This window comes from Scyliorhinus canicula, chromosome 1, assembly GCF_902713615.1.
Source record: "Scyliorhinus canicula chromosome 1, sScyCan1.1, whole genome shotgun sequence".
Classification (NCBI taxonomy): Eukaryota; Metazoa; Chordata; class Chondrichthyes; order Carcharhiniformes; family Scyliorhinidae; genus Scyliorhinus; species Scyliorhinus canicula.
The window spans coordinates 211,630,253-211,654,913 of NC_052146.1; the positions used below are offsets into that span (position 1 = coordinate 211,630,253).

General features: G+C 43.9%; 1 protein-coding gene across 3 annotated transcripts in view; it reads right to left on the reverse strand.

The window, feature by feature from the left end:
- Positions 1 to 24,661, reverse strand: part of kif16ba (kinesin family member 16Ba) — a 218,944-nt gene that overhangs the window by 148,348 nt on the left and 45,935 nt on the right. For all 3 annotated transcript variants that reach the window (XM_038807007.1, XM_038807021.1, XM_038807017.1), the window contains 4 exons: positions 23,008 to 23,150; positions 15,830 to 15,998; positions 15,597 to 15,728; positions 11,877 to 12,052 (listed from right to left, as the gene is read on the reverse strand). In XM_038807007.1, the coding sequence (XP_038662935.1) occupies positions 11,877 to 12,052; positions 15,597 to 15,728; positions 15,830 to 15,998; positions 23,008 to 23,150 (620 nt within the window). The remainder of the gene's footprint in view (positions 1 to 11,876; positions 12,053 to 15,596; positions 15,729 to 15,829; positions 15,999 to 23,007; positions 23,151 to 24,661) is intronic.

A 24,661-nucleotide genomic window follows, 5' to 3' on the forward strand; every position in this document is an offset into this window, starting at 1 on the left:
TCAGTGGGCGAACTCTCGGATATATCCTCTCTCTGTACTGTCGTGATATTGTCCCAAATCAAAAACGCAACTCCCCCTCCTCTCTTACCTCCTGTTCTATCTTTCCTATAGCATCTGTACCCTGGAACATTGAGCTGCCAGTCCTACCCCTCCTTTAGTCAAGTTTCAGTAATAGCTATAATATCCCAGTCCCATGTACCTATCCATGCCCTGAGTTAATCTGCCCTGTCCGTTAGGTCTCTTGCATTGAAATAAACGCAGTTCAATTCGTTTTTCTGCCTTCCACTTTTCTCTTTACTAACTTTTGTTTCTATCCTCTCTATACTACCCTCCGACTTCCTGTGTGGTTCCCACCCCCTGCCATATTAGTTTAAACCCTCCCCAACAGCACTAGCAAACAACCCTCCTAGGATAATGGATCCAGTCCTGCCCAGGTGTAGACCGTCCGATTTGTAATGGTCCCACCTCCCCCAGAACCGGTTCCAATGTATCAAAAATCTGAATCCCTCCCTCTTGCACCATCTCTCGAGCCATGCTAGGTTAACCTAATGCTAGGTTTTATTGGTCAAAATATTGAATATAGGAGTTGAGTCGTCTTGCTGAAGTTGTACAAGACATTAGTAAGACCACACATGGAAGACTGTGTTCAGTTTTGATCACCCTATTATAGGAAGGATATTGTTAAACTAGAAAGAGTGCAGAAGAGATTTACGAGGATGCTATCAGGACTTGATGGTCTGAGCTACAAGTAGAGGCTGGATAGACTGGGACTTATTTCCCAGGAGCGTAGGAGGCTTAGCGGTGATCTGATAGAGGTCTATAAAATAATGAGGGGCATAGATAAGGTAGATAGTCAACACCTTTTCCCAAAGGTAGAGGATTCTGGAACTAGAGGGCATAGGTTTAAGGTGAGAGATACAAAAGAGACCAGAGGGGAAATGTTTTCACACAGAGGGTGGTGAGCATCTGGAATGAGCTGCCAGAGGCAATGGTAGAAGCGGGTACAATTTATTCCTTTAAAAAACAGTTAGACAGTTACATGGGCAGGGTGGGTATAGAGGGATATGGGCCAAATGCGGTAAGTGGGGCTAGCTTAGTGATAGAAACTGGGCGGCATGGACAAGCTGGGCCAAAGGGCCTGCTTCCATGCTGTAAACATCTATGACTCTATAAGGGTCACATGGGTGCCGATTAGTAAACCTTTTTAAAAAGTGAGGCTGACGGAAAGGCTTCTGTGGGGATCATAGAATTTACAGTGCAGGAGGAGGCCATTCAGGCCAACGAGTGCACCGGCCCTTGGAAAGAGCACCCTACTTAAGCCCCACACCTCCACCCCCTTTATCCCGCCTAACCATTTTGGACACTAAGGGGAATTTAGGCAATCCACCTAACCTGCATATCTTTGGACTGTGGGAGGAAACAGGAGCATTCGGAGGAAACCTACGACACATGGGGAGAACGTGCAGACTCCATGCAGACAGTGACCCTGGATTGTGTGTTCCTGTTCTGGGGGTCAACCCCAGCCCCTGCCTGTCTGCCCCTCCACTACCCATAACTCCCACTGAACGCAGAGGTTCCTGGCCGTGCGGCTGAAGGCTATTGCGAATTGGGAATTGGCAATTGTAGTCAACTGAGCACTTCACAGCTCCCAAGTGGATTCCCCGTAGATGGGCGTGCCATGTAGCAAGTGGGAATTATTGCCAAGCATCACAATCAGACCATGATGCCAGAACACTGTGCCTGAATAGTGCGGGAGGCAACACCGCGGACGAATAACTGAACAACCAGGATCTGGGTCCCTGCACGAGGGACATTTCAGTGATCAGACGGTGGGTGTTTGAATCGGGGAGGGGACTAGCCCCCGGTCCAGGCAACGTTACATGTGGATGTCTGGAGTACAGGGCGAGGAGTCCGGTGACCCCTTGCAGCGGCCGGGAATGCATGGGGGGAGCATGTCGGATGGCAGGGTGGAAGACACCACTGGTTGTCAGTCTCATACCCTCCCACAATCCTTACAGATATTACACGGAATGGATGATATCTTAGGCCCCACGGAAGCTGCCCTTTTGGTGCTGCTGACAGGCCAGGCAGCAAGACGCTGGAGAAGGTGGTGTCAGCAGCATCGACAGAGGCTCAAGGCGGCAGCCCATGTGCAGGACCCCACCCCACACATTGAGGACCCCGCCGCCCATCAGACCAGGGAGGGACCCTGATGGGGAGGCCAGTAATTGCTCAAGCACAAGCATCATTAGTCTTTCAAACAGATGACGGACATAATGAGCCACAGGGGGGTTCCGCCTCAACAAGGGGACGGTGCAGCACCTGTGCCATGTCCTCATGGACCTGGCGCCACGTGGAAGCTCCACTCCCTGTCAAGATCACCGCAGCCCTGAACTTTCACACCTCAGGATCATTCCAGGGCTCGAGTGGGGACTAGTGAAGCATCTCACAAACTACAGCCCACAAGTGCATCCATGAAGTACTGGATGCTGTTTGCCCGGTCTGAAAACTTGATGAACTTTGACATGGGCCAGGCCCATCAGGATGCCTGGGCAGCAGGAGCCTTTGCCATTACCGGGATGCCCCAGGTCCAGGGGGTAACAATAATAATAATCTTTATTAGTGTCATAAGTAGACTTACATCAACACTGCAATAAAGTCCCTTTGAAAATCCCCTAGTCGCCACACTACGGCGCCTGCTCGGGTACACGGAGGCGGAATTCAGAATGTCCAATTTAGCTAACAAGCTCCGGAAACCGGGGCACCCAGAGGAAACCTAGGCAGACACGGGGAGAACGTGAAGACTCTGCACAGAGAGTGACCCAAGTCGGGAATCGTTGTAAAGAAACAGTGCTAATAACCGTGCTACTGTGCCGCCCTGACGGCATGCATGTGGCCTTGGGTTCACCGGGCCGTCTGGGAGTGCCCTACGTCAACAGGAAGAGGTTACACTCCCTGAACGTCCAGCTCATGTGCAACCACCACATTGAGATCATGCACGTTTGTGCACACTTCCCAGGGAGTATGCATGACAGCTAATCCTGAGCAATCGGACATGCCCGGCGTCTTCAAGGATCAACCCAGGACGGCTCTTGGGGGATAAGGGGTACCTGCTGAGGACCTGGCTAATGATGCTAGTGTGGAGGCTGGTGACAGATGCAGAGATCCAATACAATACGGCCCATGCGGCCACCCGGGCTGTCACTGGGCAGAGCACCGGACTCCTCAAAATGCGGTCAGCCCGCTTTGTGCCTGGTCTTCTGTGACCTCCACAACCTTGCACAGCAGCGGGGCAACATGGAGGTGGAGGAACATCCAAAGAGGAGGAGGAGAATGAGGAGGCGGCGGATTAGAAGGGCCTGGAGGATGAGCCCAGGGAGGACTCGCAGGATCAGCCAAAGGCTGGAGGACAGGCGGCAGCAGCAAAGGTCCAGCAAGCTCAGAGGCCCAGAAAAGCCCCCATCCTCGCTTGCTTGACATAGGGCGTGGCCTCATCAGTCATCGCCCCTCCCCAATTCCCACCCCTCTTTAGCCGGGGGTAGGAGGGGGAGAGGAGGAAGGAAAGTATGAAGGGCAGGGCAGCAGTACTGGACATGGGTGGGTCAGGGCGCTGGGCGGTGCTAGGCGCATGCTCTAGGGGGGGGTCAAAGGTGGCGGTCGGGCGGGGCTGGTGCCAGAGGGTCAGTGCCAACCCACCCATGTGATCCAGTGGAGGTCATTGACCTTCTTTCGGCACTGGGTCCCGGTCCTCCTGGTGATGCTTCCTGAGCTGGCGGCTGCTGTCACTTCCTCCCAGGTCTGACCCACTGAGACCCTGGGGGGGGAACAGGGCATCCCGTCTGATTTCGACCACGTCCAATGGTTTAGCCAGGTCAGCATGCCTGAAACATAGGGCTGGTCTTCTTGGAGGCATGGCTGCAAGCTGTGTGGGGTTGGCCGTGCAAGAGCAGTTTAGTTGCTGCTCTCCTTTGTTAGTGGGGTCCCGGTGAATCACCGGCAAGACAGTAATTTGTGGCTTGAAGTTCTTGGGGCCTCGTTAAGTGAATCAATTAACGTTTTTATAGCGGTGATGGCCACGCCAAGCCAAGCGTCAGGAAGTTTGCGGTAGTTCCCGCTCGCTATCACACTTGAAAACTTTTCCATTAAGTCACGCCCAAAGTCTATAAGGTCTGCAGATTTGAGTGCATCTGAGGCACAACTGGTTTAGCAATCCATCAGTAGATCTGGCTCGTGATTTAAAGTATTATACAAATAAAATACAATGGCAGGGTTGTCCTATGAGAAGAGATTGAGGAGGCAAGAATTCTATTCTCTAGAGTTTAGAAGTGGTGGTCTCATTGATGTGTACAAAATTCTTACAGGACTCTAGAGGGAGATGCAGGAAGGATGTTTCCCCTGGCTTGGGGGCGGTATAGAACCAGGGGACACAGCCTCATAATAAGGGACAGGCCATTTCCGACTGAGTTGAGGAGGAATTTCTTCACAAATTTCTACTTATTAAAGATATCAAGGGATATGGATATAATGTGGGTAAATGGTCACAATCTTAGTTGAATGTGGAGAAGGCTTGAGGGGCCAAATAGCCTACTGCTCCAGTTTTCTATGTTCAGGTAATTCCACCATCACGTTATACAGTCATCAAAAAAAACAGGGCATAGAAATATAAAAAAAACAAAATCTTGCATCAAATAAGAACGCTCAAAGATATCAGTTCTCAATGATTAGAAACCATACAATTTTCTCAGCAGTGTTAGCACTCGATCAGGAACAGGGTGCAGAGTGAAGCTCCCTTTACATGGCCTTAATTTTGTGTCAGATATCAGGACGACACCATCTGCTGCATCGATGTGGACTTTTCACCTGCCCACACTAGCAATGCTTATTGACCATCTGCATTTCAATGAATGCCATAGTAATTCAAATGCAATTCAAATTTATGCTAAATTATGGGCAGTAAGTGCAGTGAATTTGCATCTAATTTACAATTAAAAAGCAAAGCAAGGCTATTCTATTTATCAAGATTCAATATGAAACAAGCACCCAACGATGAACAGTATTCTGGCCCAGATTATAGAAACCTACAAAATAGGAGCAGGAATGGGCCATTCAGCCCTTCGAGCCTGCTCCACCATTCAATCATTACTGATTCTCCACCTAAAGACCATACTCCCATGTTCTCTCTATACCCTTTGACACCTTCAGCGTGCAGAGATTTAACTATTTCTTTTGTAAATACCTTCAGTGATTTGGCAATCCAGTCTTCTGTGGTAGAGAATTCCACAGGTTCACCACCCTCTGAGTGAAGAGGTTTCTCCTCATCTCTGCCATAAATAGCCTCCCCCATATCCTGCGAATGTTACCCCTTGTTCTGGATCCCATCCAGCCAGAGGAAACACCATTCCTGCATCCAGTCTCTCCAACCCTGTCAGAAATTTATACATTGCAATGGGATCCCTCTCATTCTACTAAATTGTTAATTACAGCACAGAAGGCTATTCTGCCCATCGTGTCTGCACAGGCACCCAAAAGAGTTCCTAGCTAGCCCCATTTCCCAGCCCTATTTCCGTAGCCCTTTAAATTAATCACTTTTAAATATATATCCATCTCTCTTTTGAAACCCCCTTTAGAATCCACCTCCACCACTCACCCAGGCAGCGCATTCCAAACCCCAACAACTCACGGAGTAAAGAGGTTTCTCCTAATTTCACACCTAGCTCTCTTGCTCACTATCTTGAAATTGTGACCCCTCGTTAGTGACATATCAACGGCACCGCTACCGTTCTCGCCGGCCCGTTACTCCACTAGCCCGGTGGTGGTGGCGGTATCGAGGATCTGGGGGCAATGGAGGAGGTATAAAAAGGTGGAGGGTGCGTCAGTCTGGACCCCGATTTGCAATAACCACAGGTTCGCGCCAGGCAGTATAGGTGGCGGGTTCCGAAGTTGGCAGAGAGCAGGAAGTAGACGGAAGGGAGATCAATTCACAGACAGGAGCTTTCCCAGTCTGAAGGTGCTGGGGGACAAGTTCAAGCTGCCGCCGGGGAATGGTTTCAGATATTTACAATTCCGGGACTTTCTGAGGAAACAGGTGTTGACTTTCCTGCTGATCCCGCCACGGGGGATACAGGACAGAGTAGTGTTCGGTACCTGGGTGGGGATGGGGAAAGTGTTGGATATCTATCAGGAGTTGTTGGAGGCAGAGGAGACCCCGGTGGAGGAACTGAAGCGCAAGTGGGAGGAGGAACTAGGTGGGGAGTTAGAGGCGGGTCTGTGGGCGGAAGCCCTAAGCAGGGTTAATTCCTCCTCATCATGGGCCAGGCTCAGTCTAATACAGTTTAAGGTGGTACACCGGGCAAACATGATGGCGGCGAGGATGAGCAAATTTTTCGGGTTAGAGATAGATGTGCGAGGTGTGCGGGAAGCCCAGCAAACCATGTGTGGCACACCATGTCCATATGTTTTGGGCTTGCCCGAAGCTTGGTGGATTCTGGCAGGGGTTTGCCAAGGCAATGTCCAAGGTGCTAGGTACGCAGGTGGTGCCGAGTCCAGAGATAGCGATCTTTGGAGTGTCAGAAGACCTGGGAGTTCAGGGAGTGAAAGAGGCTGATGTTCTGGCCTTTGCCTCTCTGGTAGCCCAGAGACGGATCCTGTTAATGTGGAGGGATTCGAAGCCCCCAAGCGTGGAGACATGGGTCAGTGACGTGGCTGGGTTTCTCAAGCTGGAGAAAATAAAGTTTGCCTTGAGGGGGTCAATGCTGGGGTTCTCCCGGAGGTGCAGCCATTCGGTCGACTTTCTCGGGGTTTAATTTTGCAAAAGCTTCAATAAAAATATTTTTCAAAAAAGTTAGTGACATATCAACTAGTGGAAACAGAATATCCTTCTTTATCCTGTCAAAATTGTTCATAATTTTGAACACATCAATCAGGTCACCTCTTAATCTTCTTTGCTCCAAGGAGAAGCCCAATATCTCCAATCATTCAGAGAATTATGCATTTGAAACCCGAGATCCCTCTGCTGCTGTACTCCCCTCAAAGTTGTACCACTGAGCCTATGTGTCCCCCCCATGGTTCTTCTACCAAAATGCATTAGTTCACATTTCGCTGGATTGAAGTTCATCTGCAAGGAGTCTGCTCATTTGGCCAGTTTGTCAGTATCCCTCTGAAGTCGCTCAGTGCTATCCTCACAATTCACTTTTCTCCCTAGTTTAGCAGTGTCAGCAAATTTAGAGATTTTGCCCTCAACAGCCACTTCTAAATCATGTATGTAAATCAGGAAAAGCAAGGGTCCCAACACTGAGTCCTGGGGAGCACCATTTTCAACTCATGCCCAGTCTGAGAAACATCCATCTGTACCTACTCTCTGTTTCCTATCTCTTAGCCAACTTCTGATCAATGCTGCCAAGGATCCATCAATCCCAAATATTTTTAATTTGTTAACCAACCTGCCATGTGCCACCCTATCAAATGCTTTCTGAAAGTCCAAATATACAATATCCACGGCACTACCTTCATCCACTGCCTGTGTCATCTTGTCAAAGAACTCAATTAAAGTTGTCAGACATGTCCTGCCCTTGCCAATACCATGGTGACTGTCTAGTATTAAACTTATTTTTCTCTCGAGTGTATATTTATCTCATGCTGTATTATGGCCTCCATCATTTTTTCCACTATTGATGTCAAGCTGACAGGTCTGTAGTTTCCTGGGTTATCCTTTACCCCTTTCTTAAATAACAGCCTCACATTTGCAATCCTCCAGTCCCCTGGGACTAATCCTGTCTTCAGACAGACCTTGAAAATTTCTGTCAATGGCTCTGCAATATGCTCCCTTACCTCTCTCACCAATCTAGGATGCATCCCATCTGGGCCTGGCAACTTCACTACCTGGAGTGCTGCCAGCCTTTTTAGCACCTTCTCTTTATCTATCACTATACTGCTCAGTTGCTCAACACCCACATTTTCAACTGGGCCATTGTCACCATCCTCTAATTTGGTAAAGACAGAAGCAAAGTACTTATTTAGTACCACTGCCACACCCTCCACTTCAGTGAGCAATTTGTCCTGCATGTCCCTTATAGGCCCCACTCTATCCATTAATCATTTACCATTAATATATTTGAAGAACATTTTACCATTTGTTTCAGCACAGCCTGCCATTCTTTCTTCACACTTCCTCTTAGCTTTCCTTATTCCAGCCTTAGCCTCCCTCCTGCATTTGAGATACTTTACTCTTCCTGTTTTATATTGCTATTATTATTCCAGCATGTGTCAGATGCCTCTTTTTTTCTTCCTTACTTTACCATAAACATCCTTGGGATCATCCAGGGTACTCTAGCTTTGGATATCCAGTATTTAATTCTCATGGATACAAACCTAGCTTGCACCCTATTCATCTCTCCTTTGAAAGTCTCCCATTTTTCATCCACTGCTTTATCCATCAAAATGCATTTCCAATCAACCTGCTCCAGTTCAACTTTTAGACACCTACAATTTGCCCTTTTCCAGTCTGGTATCTTAATTTGTGACTGATTTTTACCCTTTTCCAACTCAATATTAAACCGTATTAGGTTATGATCGCTATTTTCCAACGGTTCCCCCACTCTGATGTTCTCCACCTGCCCTGCCTCATTTCCTAGGACCAGATCCAGCACAGCTTGCTCCCTGGTAGGACTGGAAATGTACTGTTCTAGAAAGTTCTCCTGCACACACTGCAGGAATTTATCCCCTTCCATGCCCCACACTTTACCCATTTCCCAGTCTACCTTAGAATAATTGAAATCCCTAACTATCACAACCCTACTTCCCTGCAGGTTTCCACAATCTGCCTACAAATGCTCTCTTCCACTTCCTCCCCACTATTTGGAGGTCTATAGTAAATACCAAACAAGGTCACTGCTCCCTTCCTGTTTCTCACCTCCAACCATATAGATTCTGATTCAGGAACTGAATCTCGTTCAAGGGCTATGATACTATATTTGACCAAGACTGCTACACCTCCTCCCCTTTACCCACCTTGGCCCTACTAAAAACCTTATAACACGGGATGTTAAGTATCCAGTTCTGTTCTGGCTTGAGCCACGTTTCTGTCAATGCTACTGTGTCATATGCCCTGAGGGCAATTTCTGCTTCCAGTTCCCCAATTTTGTTCACTACACTCTGTGCATTTACACAGATACAATTTAACCTCTGTCCTAATCTCTTTTTTGTCCTTTGGGAGGCGACCATTTATATGTTCACTGTCAACACCCAAGCCTTCTCTCACTTCCTTTTCCCTATTACCCATCTTCTCTCTTTTGCCCTCACTGGTACTTCTAAAACTAGGCCCATTAGTCAACCCAACCCCTTGCCGTCAAGTTTAAATCCACCTCACTACACTATTTACTCTCTCAGCCAGGAGATTGGTTCCATTTTGGCTCCATTTCGGCTAAGATGAAGCCTATCTCTTCTAAGTAGCTTTCTCCTTTCCCAAAATGGATCCCAATGACCCAATCTCAACTCCCCCATTCTACACCGTCCCTCAAGCCATGTATTTACCTCCTTAATCTACCTTTGCCCAAATGGTGAAGTTCGTGGTATAGGTTGTATTTCTAAGATTACAACCCTGGAGGTTCTATGTTTCAACCTAATCCCTGACTCCTGACACTGGTCCTGCAAGACCTCAAAACTGTCCCTCCCGAAATTGTTGGTTCCACATGAACGGCCACCTCTGGCTGTCCGCCCTCCCTTTCCAGAAATTTGTCCAGCTGATCCATTATGTACGAACCTTTGCACCTGGGAGGCAAGACCGTACAGGACTCACGATCTCAGGTGCAAACTAGACTGCTATCCCTTGAACGACTGAGTCACCCACTACTACCACCTTTCTAATCTGTATACCAGTCTCCCTCTCTTTTCCCAGAGTAGCCTCTGGTACCAGGGTACGATGACCTCCCCTCGAGTTATCTATGCCTAATTCAGTCGTGTTGCTCACTTCAAAAGCATCTAAAATTTCATACCGGTTAGACAGCTCCAAGGAGACCTGGGTTTCTTGGATCTGCTGTCTCTTTTCCTTTCGGCGAATGGTCACTCACTCTCCTGCCAGCTCTGCACTCTCCTTGCCTTCCTATCACAATGTGGAGTGACCACCCTCTGATACAAATATTCCAGAAACCCCTCTCCCTCTTCTATGGTGTGCAGTGAAGAGAGTGGCTGATCCAAATCAGCCACATGTTGTTCAAGAAATGCTACCATCTGGCACCTCTTGCAGTTTGGACTGTCCTGGATGTCTTGAGGATCCAAAATCTCTCACATTTTGCATGCCACACACACAGACCATGCCATCTTATCTTTACTGATCAAGTCGTTACACATTGCTTAGGCTCTGCTGTTTCTAAGGCACAAAGAATTATCTAACAGCCTCTCGCTCTTTCTCTTTGGTTCGAGGAGGAGGAAAGGATAGAAACACTACAGGAATGTGATTTTGGGGGCTTTACCATTCTTTGACACTGGGTCCTTTCTTCATGATCCCTTTCCTAGCTGTGGTGAACGAGCGAACTTCTCCAGAATCTTCCTCATTCACTTCTCACTACCGCCCTCCAGTGTAGGCCCAGTCAACCCAATCTCTTCTCATACATCAATCTTGCCATCTCAACTTATCAGTTAAAACCTGAAGACCAAGGGTGGCACAGTGGCAAGCACTGGGTCACTGTCCATGTGGAGTTTGCATATTCTCCCAGTGACTGAGTGGGTCTCACCCTCACAACACAAAGATGTGCAGGGTAGATGGATTGGCCACGCTAAATTGCCCCTTAATTGGAAAAAAAAAATTCTGCATTGTATTTTTTTAAAAACCTTAACATCAGTGGAATAAGCCCTTTGTCATTTTTCAGGAAATTGACAGTAGGTTTCAAATTAAACCAGGCACCTTTGTTGCTCTTAATATCATAAAATAGGACAAACAAAAACTTGCATGATAAGTCAGATTAGTTAAAGTCCTCCACGTTCCAAGGACACTAAATTCCCACCATTCTATAGAACTATGCTGGACTTTGCTGCTTAACTGATTGTTCAAGACAGAAATTCTCTCTGGCGTTACCACACTGGTCACTTCCTGTAGCCAAGAACATAGTTTCTTTATTCTTTCATTGGAAGTCCAGTAAGATTAACGAGGGACTTTGGATACCTCAGAATGCAGTAAACCAAAATTATTAGCCCAGGAGGATATTATATGATCTGCATTTTAATAAAGGTTTTGAACAAAAGAATTGCTTAAAATTAGAAACTTTAATATCTCTCCACAGGAAGATTTCACCCCGGAACCATACAATCATTACGAGTTCTGTGACTAAACCTGGATAGTTCTAAAGCTGTGTATTTTAGTGCATTATAAATTAGGTGGATTAGGTACAGATTGACACCGGACTTGCTATATTTTACTGGATATTTAGTATTAGCAGATGCAGTTATGTTTCAAACACACCACTGTTTTTAAATTTCACCCACAAGCTCAGCTAAAACTGTATAAGAAAACCTTGGCTGCCACCTACAGCTGAAACAAGAAAATTGAAGACCCTGCATCCAAGTCAATTATTAATCTTGATCCAGAGTGGATTACATCCAAATGAAAATGTCTTAATTAGGTTTATAATTCTTCAAAGCTGAAGTCAGCTCCATTAATTTTTTTGTGGAAGGGTCATTAATGCATCCCTATTACCCCTGTGCCACTCCACATAGGAAAATAGCAACTTCTATGTACCAAGCTCAATGATTATAAATGATTTAGCCATTAGTTGTTCAACTCAATTAGTCCTCGAGGTTACCTGAACATAACAAGGCAATTAAAATTGGTAACTCTTTACCCCCACAAAAAAAATTATAAATCCATCAAAAGATAAAAAACTAACCTGATTCCCCTGAGCAAGTAAAGCCTTCAGTCGCGCTATTTCAGCACGTAGCTCACGAATGAGTTTGACATTAGAATCTTCATTAATGGTAGGTTTGTTAATGATATTTTTGGCTCTGTTTGCATAGCGAAGTGTACTCAATGTTTCTCCATAATTGACATCTGCTGGTGAAATGGCTAAAGGACAATGAAAAGTAATGAAGTATTCAGTAGCCTATAAGATTTTTTATGTTAAAAATCTTTGTACAAGAGAGAGAAACCAAACAGAATTCTTTCATACAACTCGGGAGTGATGTTTCATTAGTGTGGGCTTGACATAACAGAAAGGAGTATTTCACGGTCAGTGGCAAAACGATGAAGCTCGCCATTGACCTCCGGAAGGTGGCTAGCGGCCTCAGTGGCGGGTGACTGCCCTTTCCCAACTTTGATTCTGGCTTCAGCTCAAGGGGATCTCCATCTAGCAACAGTGATGTCTTAAACTGGCTGAACAACTCCTGGAGAGGTCTGTGGAAGCACCCTTTCGAGGAGCAGAATATCACTGGCAACAAAATCTGGATTCCTTCATTTAATTGCATACATGTAGGCATCAGAAGTTGCTATCAGTTTCACAAATGTAATGATGACAAAAGCAGGCATTGAAAAATTCTCAGACAGTACATGCCACTCATTTTCCTTCACCTTTTAACCATTTTTACAGACAATGAATTAATGATTGGGTCATATATGAGAGATTAAGGGAGAAATTGAAACGCTAAACTTTGAAAAACATTTAAAAATTGATTTTTATGAAAATGAAGAAATTTAATATTTCGCAGGTATAAATTTAGTTTTCAGGATCAGAGGGATTGTGCATAGCAATTATGAATTTAGCATCCTATTAAGAATCTTGTTACACCTCATTCACAAGATTTAACATTTTCTAAGACTTTTTACAATGAGACTAACAGCATAATTGTGGAAGTTCACATTAATTCAAGTGATTTCAATGATTTCCTTCTGCAGGGACCTGTAATTGTATTTTATCCAGAACTGAACGCAGATCCTGCAGTCTGAGCTTATGGAAAGGAAGCACAGTGAAAGCACAATGCCTCTCTCAGTCTTTAACAATTACATTTTTGGCTTCCTATTCTTGTAGAATTCATAGAAACCTCCAGGTCAGAAGGATATCATTTGGCCCATTATGCCCATGCTGGCTCTTTGAAAAAGCCATCAGGCTTAGTTCCATAACCTGCTTTTGTCGTTAAAAACCTCTTGTGTTTTCTCTTAACTTTCCCTATTCCTAAAATAGTATTAGCTTTTCCAACATCTCTTCATAACTGAAGTCCCTTATCCTTGGGTAATAACCTGATTAGCAACAGCTGCACCCCTTTTTCTAGGAGTTTTACATCTTTCCTTAAGTGTGGTGTCCAGAATTGTCTACTATGCTCCACCTGAGACCTAACCAGCAATTTATAGAATTCTAACAAGATCTCTTTGCTTCTATTTCTTCACTTGTAAACCCCAGTAACCCAATTGCTATTTTACCTATCTGATCAACTTGCCCTAAGGATTTGTGTATGGGCACTGAAGCATCTGCTCATCCACATTTTTCAAAATGCAATAACCCTAATTTATTGTCTTTCTATATTACTCCCCAAAAGTGCATCACTTCACACTTCTCCACAGTATAATCCATCTGCCATTCATTTCATTATCCTGTTTAAGTCATCCTGAAACCTATAACAATCCTCATGATCTATTACTTTGTCTGGTTTTGTATCATCTGAGTACTACTTTACAATGTTGCTCCCTACCTCCGAGTCTCCAATTTATAAAAATTGGAGAGTCACAACACATAAAATTGACCTTTTGGGAACACGACTGTAAACAACCTCCCAGTCTAAAAGACATTCCCCCACAACACTTTGTTTCCTGCCACTAATGCGATTTTGGATCTCTACCGCTTGCCACTGCAGCTTATAGCTACTCCTGCCGGATTGATGTCATAGTATACCACCCTCATCTGTCTTGTACCATCCTCACACATCCACTGTAGCTTGAATGCAACCACTCAGTCTATACTGCCACTTTCTCCTTAATTACATGGGCTTCCATCTTGTAAACAGGCCTCCTGTGGGCATTTTGTCAAATGCTTTCCAAAAGTCCATATATTAACCTCATGCACCACTGTGATCAATCTTCTATGTTCCCTCAAAAAATTCAATCACGTTAGTCAGACACATCTCCCTTCAACAAATCCATACAGACTTTCCTTGATTAACCCAAATGTTTTCCAAATGAAAGATAATTTTGACCTGATAATGAGTGCCAGTAATTTCCCCACCACTGATCTAATTTTCTGGATATCTCTCTCTCTCCTTTTTGAATAATGGTATACAAAATTAGCAACCTTCCATTCCTCCAGCACTAATCCTGTACCCAATGAGGATTGAAGAGTGCAATTAATACCTTTGCTTCTTTCAGCATCACAGGTTGCAATCTATCAGCACTAGGTAACTTACCAACTTTAAATAATAGGAATCCTTTGAATAACATCTTCCCTATCTATTGTTACCCAGTCTATAACTTTCCTCCCCTCAGAGAAATTAAAAGCTGCAAATGGAATGACATGAGGATTTAAAACATGGCATATTTCTTTGATTATCTATTTGTGAAGAGCTTTGGGACATTCTTCTATATTTTTTGGCTCTGTTTGCATAGCAAGGTACACTCGATGTTTCTCCATAATTGATATCTGCTGGTGAAAGGCTATCAAAGTGGGTAATGAAAAGTATTTGAAGTATTCAGTTGCCTAGCAGGTATTCAATGCATCCTTATACAAGATATTCCTGAAACAAAACAGAATTCTTCATACAACTTGCAATGGAGTGATATATCATTAGTGTGGATTTACGTAACAGAAAGGCAGATTGCAGAGTCAAAAGCACCAGATAAATGTTCTAATTAAAATGATAAAATTAAGATGAACCCAAGAATGCATTTCAAGGTTAGACAAACTAGCAGGAAATGGGACTTAAATTAATGAAAGGTGATGTTTGAAAAAAATGTCATTACTCAAAAGGACTATTCGAACATGCAACCTGGTAAGATGGTGGAGTCAAAGATGTTAAGGAAATTACATTAGTTGTTGAATGCTAAGCTCACTGGGTGGAAATTTTAGCGACTAGCCTTAGCTTGTCCTTGGCTTTTTCTCAGCTGTTTACCATGGATAATAATATGTGGGGAAACAGGATTTTAAAAACTGTTGATCCTGACAGAATAAGGGAGCCAAAGGAAAAAAAAACATATGCAGGTTTAGAAGTAAAATGACTTTCAGTACAAGGGATGCACATTACATTTCCATAAAATACCAAAACATTTTTAGGACTCAGACTCCTATAAATGAAGACATTTTCCTTATTTGTAGCACTGTTTCTTTGACTCTCCACGGAGAGACATCATATCTGGTCTACTCTGTTACAGGTTAGCCGTGTAACAGAGAGTGGGGATTCACAACCAACTCAAGATGTTGATATCTGGAACCAGTCCAAATCCTTCTCTGCCTCCACCAAGCAAAATGGGTATGGTTAGAGCTCAGAACCAACTGACACTGGTCTTATTATTCACTGTAAAGCAATTTATAACCATTTTGATTTCTAAAGCAAGCAGTGTTTGGGTTGTCAATGGGCGTAACAAGAAATTGAATATGTTGGAACTTGAACTTAAAAAACTAAAACCTTACTGGCAATCATAATGGTTTTCGAGTTTCCACCAAGGCTGTCTTTCAATAACCAGGTCAAAACGGAGTCTCTGTAAGGCACAAACACTTGTTTCTTCTTTGCTTGAGAATTTGACCTGTCCTGAGACAAGTCAGCTGTGAAAATGAAAAGCAGCTCAGTTCATCACTTTTGAAGAGCCTTGTTTTTTTTCCAAGATTATAAATGGTTCAAGAAAAAAATTGAAGAAAGAACTTACCCAAAGCAGAAATAACATTTCCCAGTGTGACTAAAGACTTGTTAATATTCCCTCCTTCTTTTAATCTTACGCCAGAGGCACCTGTAGCATCTGCTCTTTCACTTCCTGCAAGATCAACCAAGTGGATCTTGCTAATAGTTTCACAAGGCATTTCAGCATCAAATTTGGCCTAGGATTTCAATTAAGAAAGAAACTCAGGACACATCGCAATGATCCTTTTCTGAAAATAGTTACCTTGGAGAAGCAACATTTGAGATCAATTAATTATGCGTAGACTCACAGTGAGACTATATTATTTTTAATAAAAACGTAAATAACATATCACAGTAAAAGTACTGTGTGAAGAAGATTCAATGAAAATAGAAACCATTCTCCCCCCCCCCCCGCCAAGATTTCACAATGGAGATCGAGATGTCCAAGGGACCAGGGCCACGTTGACTATTTTGGAAACTGATCAGGGTGCAAAAGTTTAGTTCTGAGTACTAAATAAATGATAAACGGTTAAAGTGTGATCAGATATGAGGGAGCTGGTTAGCATGGCATGGAATGCCTCCTTCAAGATTGAACTACTTCCATAGAAAGGAACATGGAATGGACTGGCAAATGGAAATGGTGAGTGCCAACACTTATTCCCGTTAGAGATTCCAGTAAGCACACATATGGAGGTATTGTGGGATTATGATAACTCCTAAGTATTAGAACTATCCAGATGGACCTCAGTAGATATTTCCGTTCATACATTTAATAATAATAATCTTCATTATTGTCACAAGTAGGCTTAAATTAACACTGCAATGACGTTACTGTGAAAAGCTCCAGTCGCTACATTCCGGCACCTGTTCGTGTACACTGAGGGCGAATTCAGGATGTCCAATTCACTTAGCAAGCAAGTCTTTCGAGACTTGTGGGAGGAAGTCGGAGTAACCGGAGGAAACCCACGCAGACATGAGAAGAATGCAGATTCTGCACAGTCAGTGACCCAAGCCAGGAATCGAACCCGTGACCCTGGCAATGTGAAGCAACAGTGCTAACCACTGTGCTATCTACGTACCGATGTGCTGCAATTCTAAAAATCATATTTTACTCCCTTGTTTTGTAATTTATAGATTAAGTATTGTATTTTCAATTGCTCAGCAATACCTCCTCATTTCATGATATTCAAACTGGTAAATTAATCTATAGTCTGTACTCAGTAGGCTGCATGGCATTTTCTGCCATTTGAAGGAGTCAAGAGGTCATGGCCATCGCACACCATCTACAATGTCCAACATTGTAATTAAACGGCAATTATGAATCAGAGTGTGCAAAACCAGACAAAGCATACACAAGATTGCAGGCTTTAGTTTGTAGAAGGAGTTGTGTTCTGTGATATGACCGTTGTAATGATATAGACAGATCATATAGTTGTTTCACTATAAAGATGATTTATTAACAACCACGTGGAAAAGAACTATAATACAGATGATGGCTACTAAACAAGTTCAGTGAATTCCCCTGGAGCTACTCCAAATGTGACTTTCTTCTTGTACGGCTTACTACCCGGTGTCCCGAATCACATGATGGTTCTCGGACGGCATCAGCTTGTCGGAGGTCGTACCGATAACTATGTGCACTGATGGACAACTATATACATTAATGTGTGCATGCATATCAACCCCTCCTTTGGAAGTATAAATGTTTAGAAATGTGACTGTTCTTTAAACAACCTGATATGCATGATACTTTGAACATATATCATACACAGTTTATTACAAGTTCAGTCTGTCAGGTTCACGCCGTATTCTGGTTGATCTCCTGAATGATGGCTGACTCGGCAATCGTGCTACACCTTCATTTGTTGGTGTTCCTGCTTGCTCCACATTCACTGCTGTGGATGTTTCTCTGATTGCTGGCTCTGTTGGGTGTTCTGCATTCTCCTCAAGTGTTTTGGGATTGCATACCAGTTCGTCTGCTGGACTCAACACAAAACGACATTGCACTTTTAACAGCGCTCTTTGGTTCATTCGCAAGACTGAACCATTCTCAGTAAGAATCAAAAAGGAATGTGGACCCGCTTGATGCAATACCTTTGCGAGTCTTGACCATCCATTTCCATTTGCACCCTCGAGTCTGACTGTATCACCTGGATGCAGTGGCTGGAGCTTCCTTCTGGATCAATCGTAGAACCTATCCTGCCTCCTCTTTTGAAAAAGCAGTTTCCGCTTCAGTCCTCGATCCACAGGGTGATTTGCAATGGAAGGCAAGGTCGTTCGCAGCTGTCTATTCATTAACAGCTGTGCTGGTGACAGCCCATTGAAAAATGATGCCGACCGATAGCCGAGGAGTGCCAAATCGATGTCTTCCTGGCTATCAATAGCCTTTTTTAGCAGCTGTTTTACAATGTGCACACCCTTATCGGTCTTCCCATTTGATTGGGGATATAGGGGACTCGAGGTGATGTGCCTAGAATCATAGTGATGGGCAAATTCAGTCCACTCGATTTTTGAAACAGGGACCATTGTCAGACATGACAATGCTTGGTGTGCCATGCTGGGCAAAAATCGCTTTGGCATGTTGTACAACACAACGAGTTCGCCAACTGTGCGCCCTCCGGATAGTTTGATAAGTAGTCGATAACTAAAAGGTAGTCTTTCCCATTGAAGTGGAAAAGATCCATGCACACCTTCTGCAGCTGACTTGCTATTTCACCCACATGCTCCTTGCTTTGCTTGCAGTTGAATTTGTGACATGTGTCACAGTGGTCGGCCATGCCTACAATATCTTGGGTGATGCCTGGCCAATAAATTGTATCCCTGGCCCTGCGCTTGCACCTCTCAATGCCCAGGTGCCCTTGATGGAGCTTCTTGTGCACGAGTGGTCTCAAGGAATGCGGAATCAGAATCCTGTGCTGTCGCAAAACAAGGCCATTTGCTTCACTCAATTTTGACCAAACATTGTAGTAACCCGAGCAGGAACCCTTAGGCCATCCCTTTCGGAGACATTGGATTACCTTCTGGAGGACTACATCCTTGGCTGTTTCTGCCTTTATTAGGTGCAACTTCTCATCAAAGACTGGAAGCAACACAGCGGCAAAATTGACATGTCGTTGTACATCCTCATCAATCAGGTGTACCTCTTTAATGGCTGTGGCTCGGGAAAGCGTGTCAGCGACAATAAGGTGCTTGCCTAGTGTACAGATGAGGTCAAAATCGTAGCGCTGGAACTTCATCATCATGCGCTGGAACAACTGGTACAAATTCTTCTGCACAATGGACACAAGTGGCCTGTGGTCAATCTCCACCAGAAACGTCGGAAGCCCATACACATAATCATGGAATTTTTCCAACCCCATGGCTAACTCAAGGCATTCTTTTTCAATTTGCGCATACCTGCGCTCTGATTTGGACATCACTCTATACACATATGCCACCAGCAGCCAGCTGTCGTCTGCACCCTGCTGCAGTAATACCGCTCCTAGGCCATCTTGAGACGCATCGGTCAAAATGTTGTCTTTTTCGCCGGGTCAAAGAATCGAGAACTGCCACTGTCATCAGCAAGATACGCACTCCTGCTCGTGTTTGGAGAACAATTGAAACACTATGTACTTCTTTTATTGATTCATGTCGTTGGGACGTTTTGGATGCTAGGTTGGGAATAAAGCTTCCAACAAAGTTGATCATCCCAAGTATTCGTAAAATGGCTTTTTTGTCTGTGGGAAGCAGCATGGTCAGAATGGCCTTTATCTTTTCATTACCCGGCTGCACACCTTGTGCCGAGAGACTGTCCCTTAAAAAGGTGATGGTATCAACCCCTTTTTGACATTTTGTCATGCTCCTCTCATGTGGATCCCCAGATTATGATATCATCGACATAAACACAGATGCCTAGTAACCCCTCGACTCCGTGCTCCATGGCATGATGGAAGATTTAAGACGCCAAAATTATGCTGAACAACATTCTCAGGAAGCAGTAGCGCTCGAAGGGTGTGTCAAATATACATAGCCTTGTGATCGCTTTGTCCACCTTTAGCTGCCAGAAGCCTTGCGATGCGTCCAACTTGCTGAAACACGTCACTCCAGCCATCTCACATGCTATTTCTTCCCTCTTTGGAATTGGGTAGTGCCCCCTTTTGATGTTAGAATTTAGGTCTTTGGGGTCGATGCATATCCTCAGGTCACCGTTCCACTTTTTAACACATACCAGTCGGCAGGTTCCTCTATGCGCCTAATGACTCCTAGAGTCGTCAATCTGTGTAGTTCAGTCTTCAGTTTGTCCTTCAGAGAAGCAGGTACATATCTGGGTGTGTGCATGACTGGTTTCACATTCTCCTTCAGCTGGATGCAGTACAGTGTGCCAAAGCCTTGAAATGTCTCCGGAACGTCCTTTATGATGGATTCTACGGATGCATGTTAGCGGGGTGCCAAGATTTCTGCAGTGTACACTATCTTGACGAGCCCAAGCTCCTTCACACACCTCCAGTCCTATGAATGATTTGCGCTCTGTCTCAGCTATGGAAAATGTGATCATACATATTCTGTCTTTGAACGTTACTGTGAGCTCACATGCTCCTAACATTGTGATCTGACAACCATTATAGTCCTTCAGTAGCACTATTCTTCAGACCATTATCAGTTTGATTGTCAGTCGTGTCAACGCTGACAAGTGATCAGATTGGACCTCGCTCACGTGTCGAGCTTGTATCTGATTAGTGTGCCATTAACCATCAACGGAATCATCCATTTATCCTCTATTGTCTGCGCATCCACATCACTGTTTTTGCAAATGTTGAGAAAAAATTTGCCACTTTGGCAGGTCGAACTATCCGTGTCTTCCATCAAAATCATGTTCACAGCAGCCAGGTCATCAATGCATATCTCATTACACACACTAATTTTTCCAGTTTGGTCAATTGTTGGATGTGAGGGTCATCGCCTGGCCAAGGGACCTGTTCTGTCACTTTCGTAACAGATCTTTCCAAATGCGGGACATTGTCATTGCAAATGTCCACATTGCTGGCACAAAATGGCAGATCCGGTGGTCCGCTTAAAATGGCCACCCGCACAGAGACCACATTTCATTTTTGACTGTGTCACGATGTGCTCAAAATGGGCGTCCGTACTGAGACCATGTTTCTTTTTGACTGCATCACAGTGCGCTCAAAATGGATGCCCGCACCAAGATCACATTTATTTTTTGACAGCGTTACAATGCTTATGATGCTGTCGGCTTCTGCCTGATTGGCGCCAAAATGTTGCAGGCTGAGTGTACTAATCTGCTGTTCAGCTAGCTCACTTGCATGGCAAATCTTGATAGCATTTTCTAATTTCAGGTCCTCTCCCCTCAACAACCTCTCACATAGTTTTGCATTCAATACGCCAAACACTATCTGGTTGGAGATCATCGAAGAGATTAAAGAACTAAAATTGCATGACTGCGCCTTCAACCTCAAATCGGTACCAAAAGAATCAACAGGTCTGCCTGCTTTTTGGGTACATGTACAAAATAGATAACGTTCAAATGTTTCATTTTTCTTCAGAGTGCAATGCCGATCAAAGTGCTGTACTACCGCATCAAAGTTTTTGATTTCGGCCTCGCTGACGAAAGCGAAGGTGTTGTATATTTCTAGTGCTTGAGGACCTGCTATCGTAAGTAGCAATGTAAAACGCCTCTAGTCAGGCTGTGGCTGCAGGCCAAGGGCTGCAACATAGAGTCTCGATTGCTGCTTGAACACATGCCAATTTTCATCCACGGTACCCAAGACGTGAAGCTGGTGGGGTGCCTTCAAACCTTTCATGTCTGATTTCAGAGTCCTTTGTCGCATTGAGTTGCAGATGGCCTTGGTTCACCAGGTTGGCGGAAGAATCTTCTCTTTTTGTTCTTCAGCCTATTTTTCCCCGTCTTCTCCATTGTTATCTTTTGGTGTTCTGTACACCCGATACCATGTTATGTTCTGTGATATGACCGTTGTAATGATGTACACAGAACATATAGTTATTTAACTATAAAGATGATTTATTAACAAGCACGTGGAAAGGATAGCTGATGAACTATAATACAATGGTTACTAAACAAATTCAGTAAATTCTCCTCGAGCTACTCTAAGTGCGGCTTTCTTCTTGTATGGCTTACTACCAACTACTCGGTGTCCCGAGTTACGTAACGGATCTCCAACACCACCTGCTGGCCGGAGGTCATATCGATAATTATGTACACTGATGGATAGCTGTATACATTAATGTGTACATGCATATCACCACAGAAGGAACCACCATTAGGCTGCAAAAACAAGTTATAAGACCTATTCCACAACAATAACATTCGGCACTCTGAAGACTGCAAAATTGAAACTAGCTATGAACAGAAAACAAATCAGGGTTGCGTTTATTTCTTTTGTCTTTTAAGCCTCCTGTGAGTATCTTCAGGGAAGATTTTTTAATGATATTAACTAGTACATATTCTTCATTCACTAAGAATCTCGATTACAACATGTGTTTTATTTAAAGGCACAGGCAGTTATTTCAATGAATACCAATAATGTATACAAATGAATACATAATGAATACAAATAACATGGTAATATAGAAAAGTGTCACAAAGTATCTCATAAATATAACTGAGTTTTGTCAAACACTCAAGTTTTTAAAAATCTGTGTAAAGTATGGTAGAATAGTTCAATGTTGCGCAATGATTTGGTTCATAACAGCACTTGGGTCTCGTATTCTTTATTTTTCAACACAGGGAAAAATAATTGTATCCCTTCACGACAATTTCAAATATTCTTAAATGCAACCTTTGCAGTTTTAAATGGCACTGGAGGATTTAAGATTAAAACAATAGATTTAAAAGGATGCCTGAAACTGAAAAGATTGGAGACTGTTTTGAAGTACAGCCTCATAACTGAACAATGGCTATCACAATTAAATTTTGCCCAAAGTTGCCCTTCACCAAAATGTAGAATGAGCAACTGGACGAGTTCAGATTACACTTTGCCCTCAAGGCAATTCCAAGAACTGTCACATGTGCAACACTAATTACTAGAGAGCACGATTGAAATGCTTTTGCCTTCCAACTTCATTAATGAAATCTACAGTACTTAGCTCTCGTTAGCGTCTCAAGAGTAACGGCTGACAGTTATTCCTTCAGGCTGACAAGATACTTGATAAAACTGAACCCATTAAGGTTGTTCTTTGGCTACTCACTTGAGTGAAGTTGATGGTGAAAATGGCATGGGAACGACTGCTGACATCATTCATCCCTGTGGCAGCAGTAGTTCTATTGATGTTTCCAGCTTCCATGAGCTCTTCCACATCACTGTAATTCTGCACCAAGTGCTTTGATAAATCTAGATGCATAAGAAAAGGATGCTTAATAATCTTTGCTTATGCCATGCTTATATTAGAAGCCAATAGGTAATAAATCCAGTTATCCCTTGTACAGAATGGACAGGTCAAATGTATTAAAAAGAATCATAGCATACTGTGCCAGCAGCCATTAAGCCCCTTGTATCAGTGTGAGCTTCTGAAAGAGCCATCTGGTTAGTTCCACTACCTTGCTCTTTACCCAAAACCATGCAAATCTTTCCTTTCCAAGGATATATCCAACTCCCCTTTGAAAGTTACTATTGAATCTACTTCCACTACTCTTTTAGAGGCAGTGCATTCCAGATCACTACAACTCGCTGCAAAGTTTCCTCGCCTTTGCTAAATAGCTTAAAAATCAACTCTTCAGCCAGTGGAAACAGCTTCTCTTTTATTTTATGAAGAGTGACAATTTAAACTTCATCCATCTGAACTACGATGGCCAGTTGATCAGCATCTTGCGCAGAACATAGAACATACTGTGCAGAAGGAAGCCATTTGACCCATTGAGTCTGCACCGACCCATTTAAGCCCTCACTTCCACCCTACCCCCGTAACCCAATAACCCTTCCGAACCTTTTTGGACACGAAGGGCAATTTAGCATGTCCAATCCACCTAACCTGTACGTCTTTGGACTGTGGGAGGAAACCGGAGCAACCGAAGGAAACCCACGCAGACACAGGGAGAACGTGCAGACTCTGCACAGGCAGTGACCCAGCGGGGAATCGAACCTGGCACCCTGGTGCTGTGAAGCCACAGTGTTAACCACTGTGCTACCGTGTAATGTTGCCTATACTAGCAAAAGTACTCATTGTCTTACTATTAAACTATTTCTAATTAAAACAATGGAATATATTCTCATGGAGTTGTGCGGCATAAGACAAATATTTTATAAGAACTGGTTTTATATCCTATAACCCACCATATATTATGTGGTTGAGGTTGAAGCTAAACTCCTTTGTGGTCATCAAATTTAATTTCAATTTGGATACTCAATGAGATCAGTGTTAGTTGCTTTTCAAGTACAGTTCAAAACCTGGTTCGCTCTCCATTTCTAAGAAAGACAGTCAGGTATCAGGCATTTGTTAGGACTCGCCAGCCTCCCAGCTGCCGGGTTGGGGGGGGGGGGGGGGGGGGTTGTTTGCCGGCGCAATCAGCGAATTCTGCTGCTGGAGAATTCCAGTCCTTGACTTTTTAAATGCGACAGAAAATGCTGCGATTACTCATGGTAACGGAATGTTTAATAAGGCGAAGAATGTTTACTAGGAAATGCACAATCTATTCTTCTGCTGAAATGGTGAAGCTGCATCAAAAACCATAAAGTGAAAGCCACAAACAAACATGTTGCTGCTGATCTTTAGTCGTTCAAAGATTAATTGGACATCGGAGGGTGTTGGTCAGTTTCAGGATGCAGTTTTTCTGTTAAGTCTACCTTTCAAAACTGGTATTTTAAACATTCTGGGATCGAAATAATTTGGAAAAGCAAACCAAATT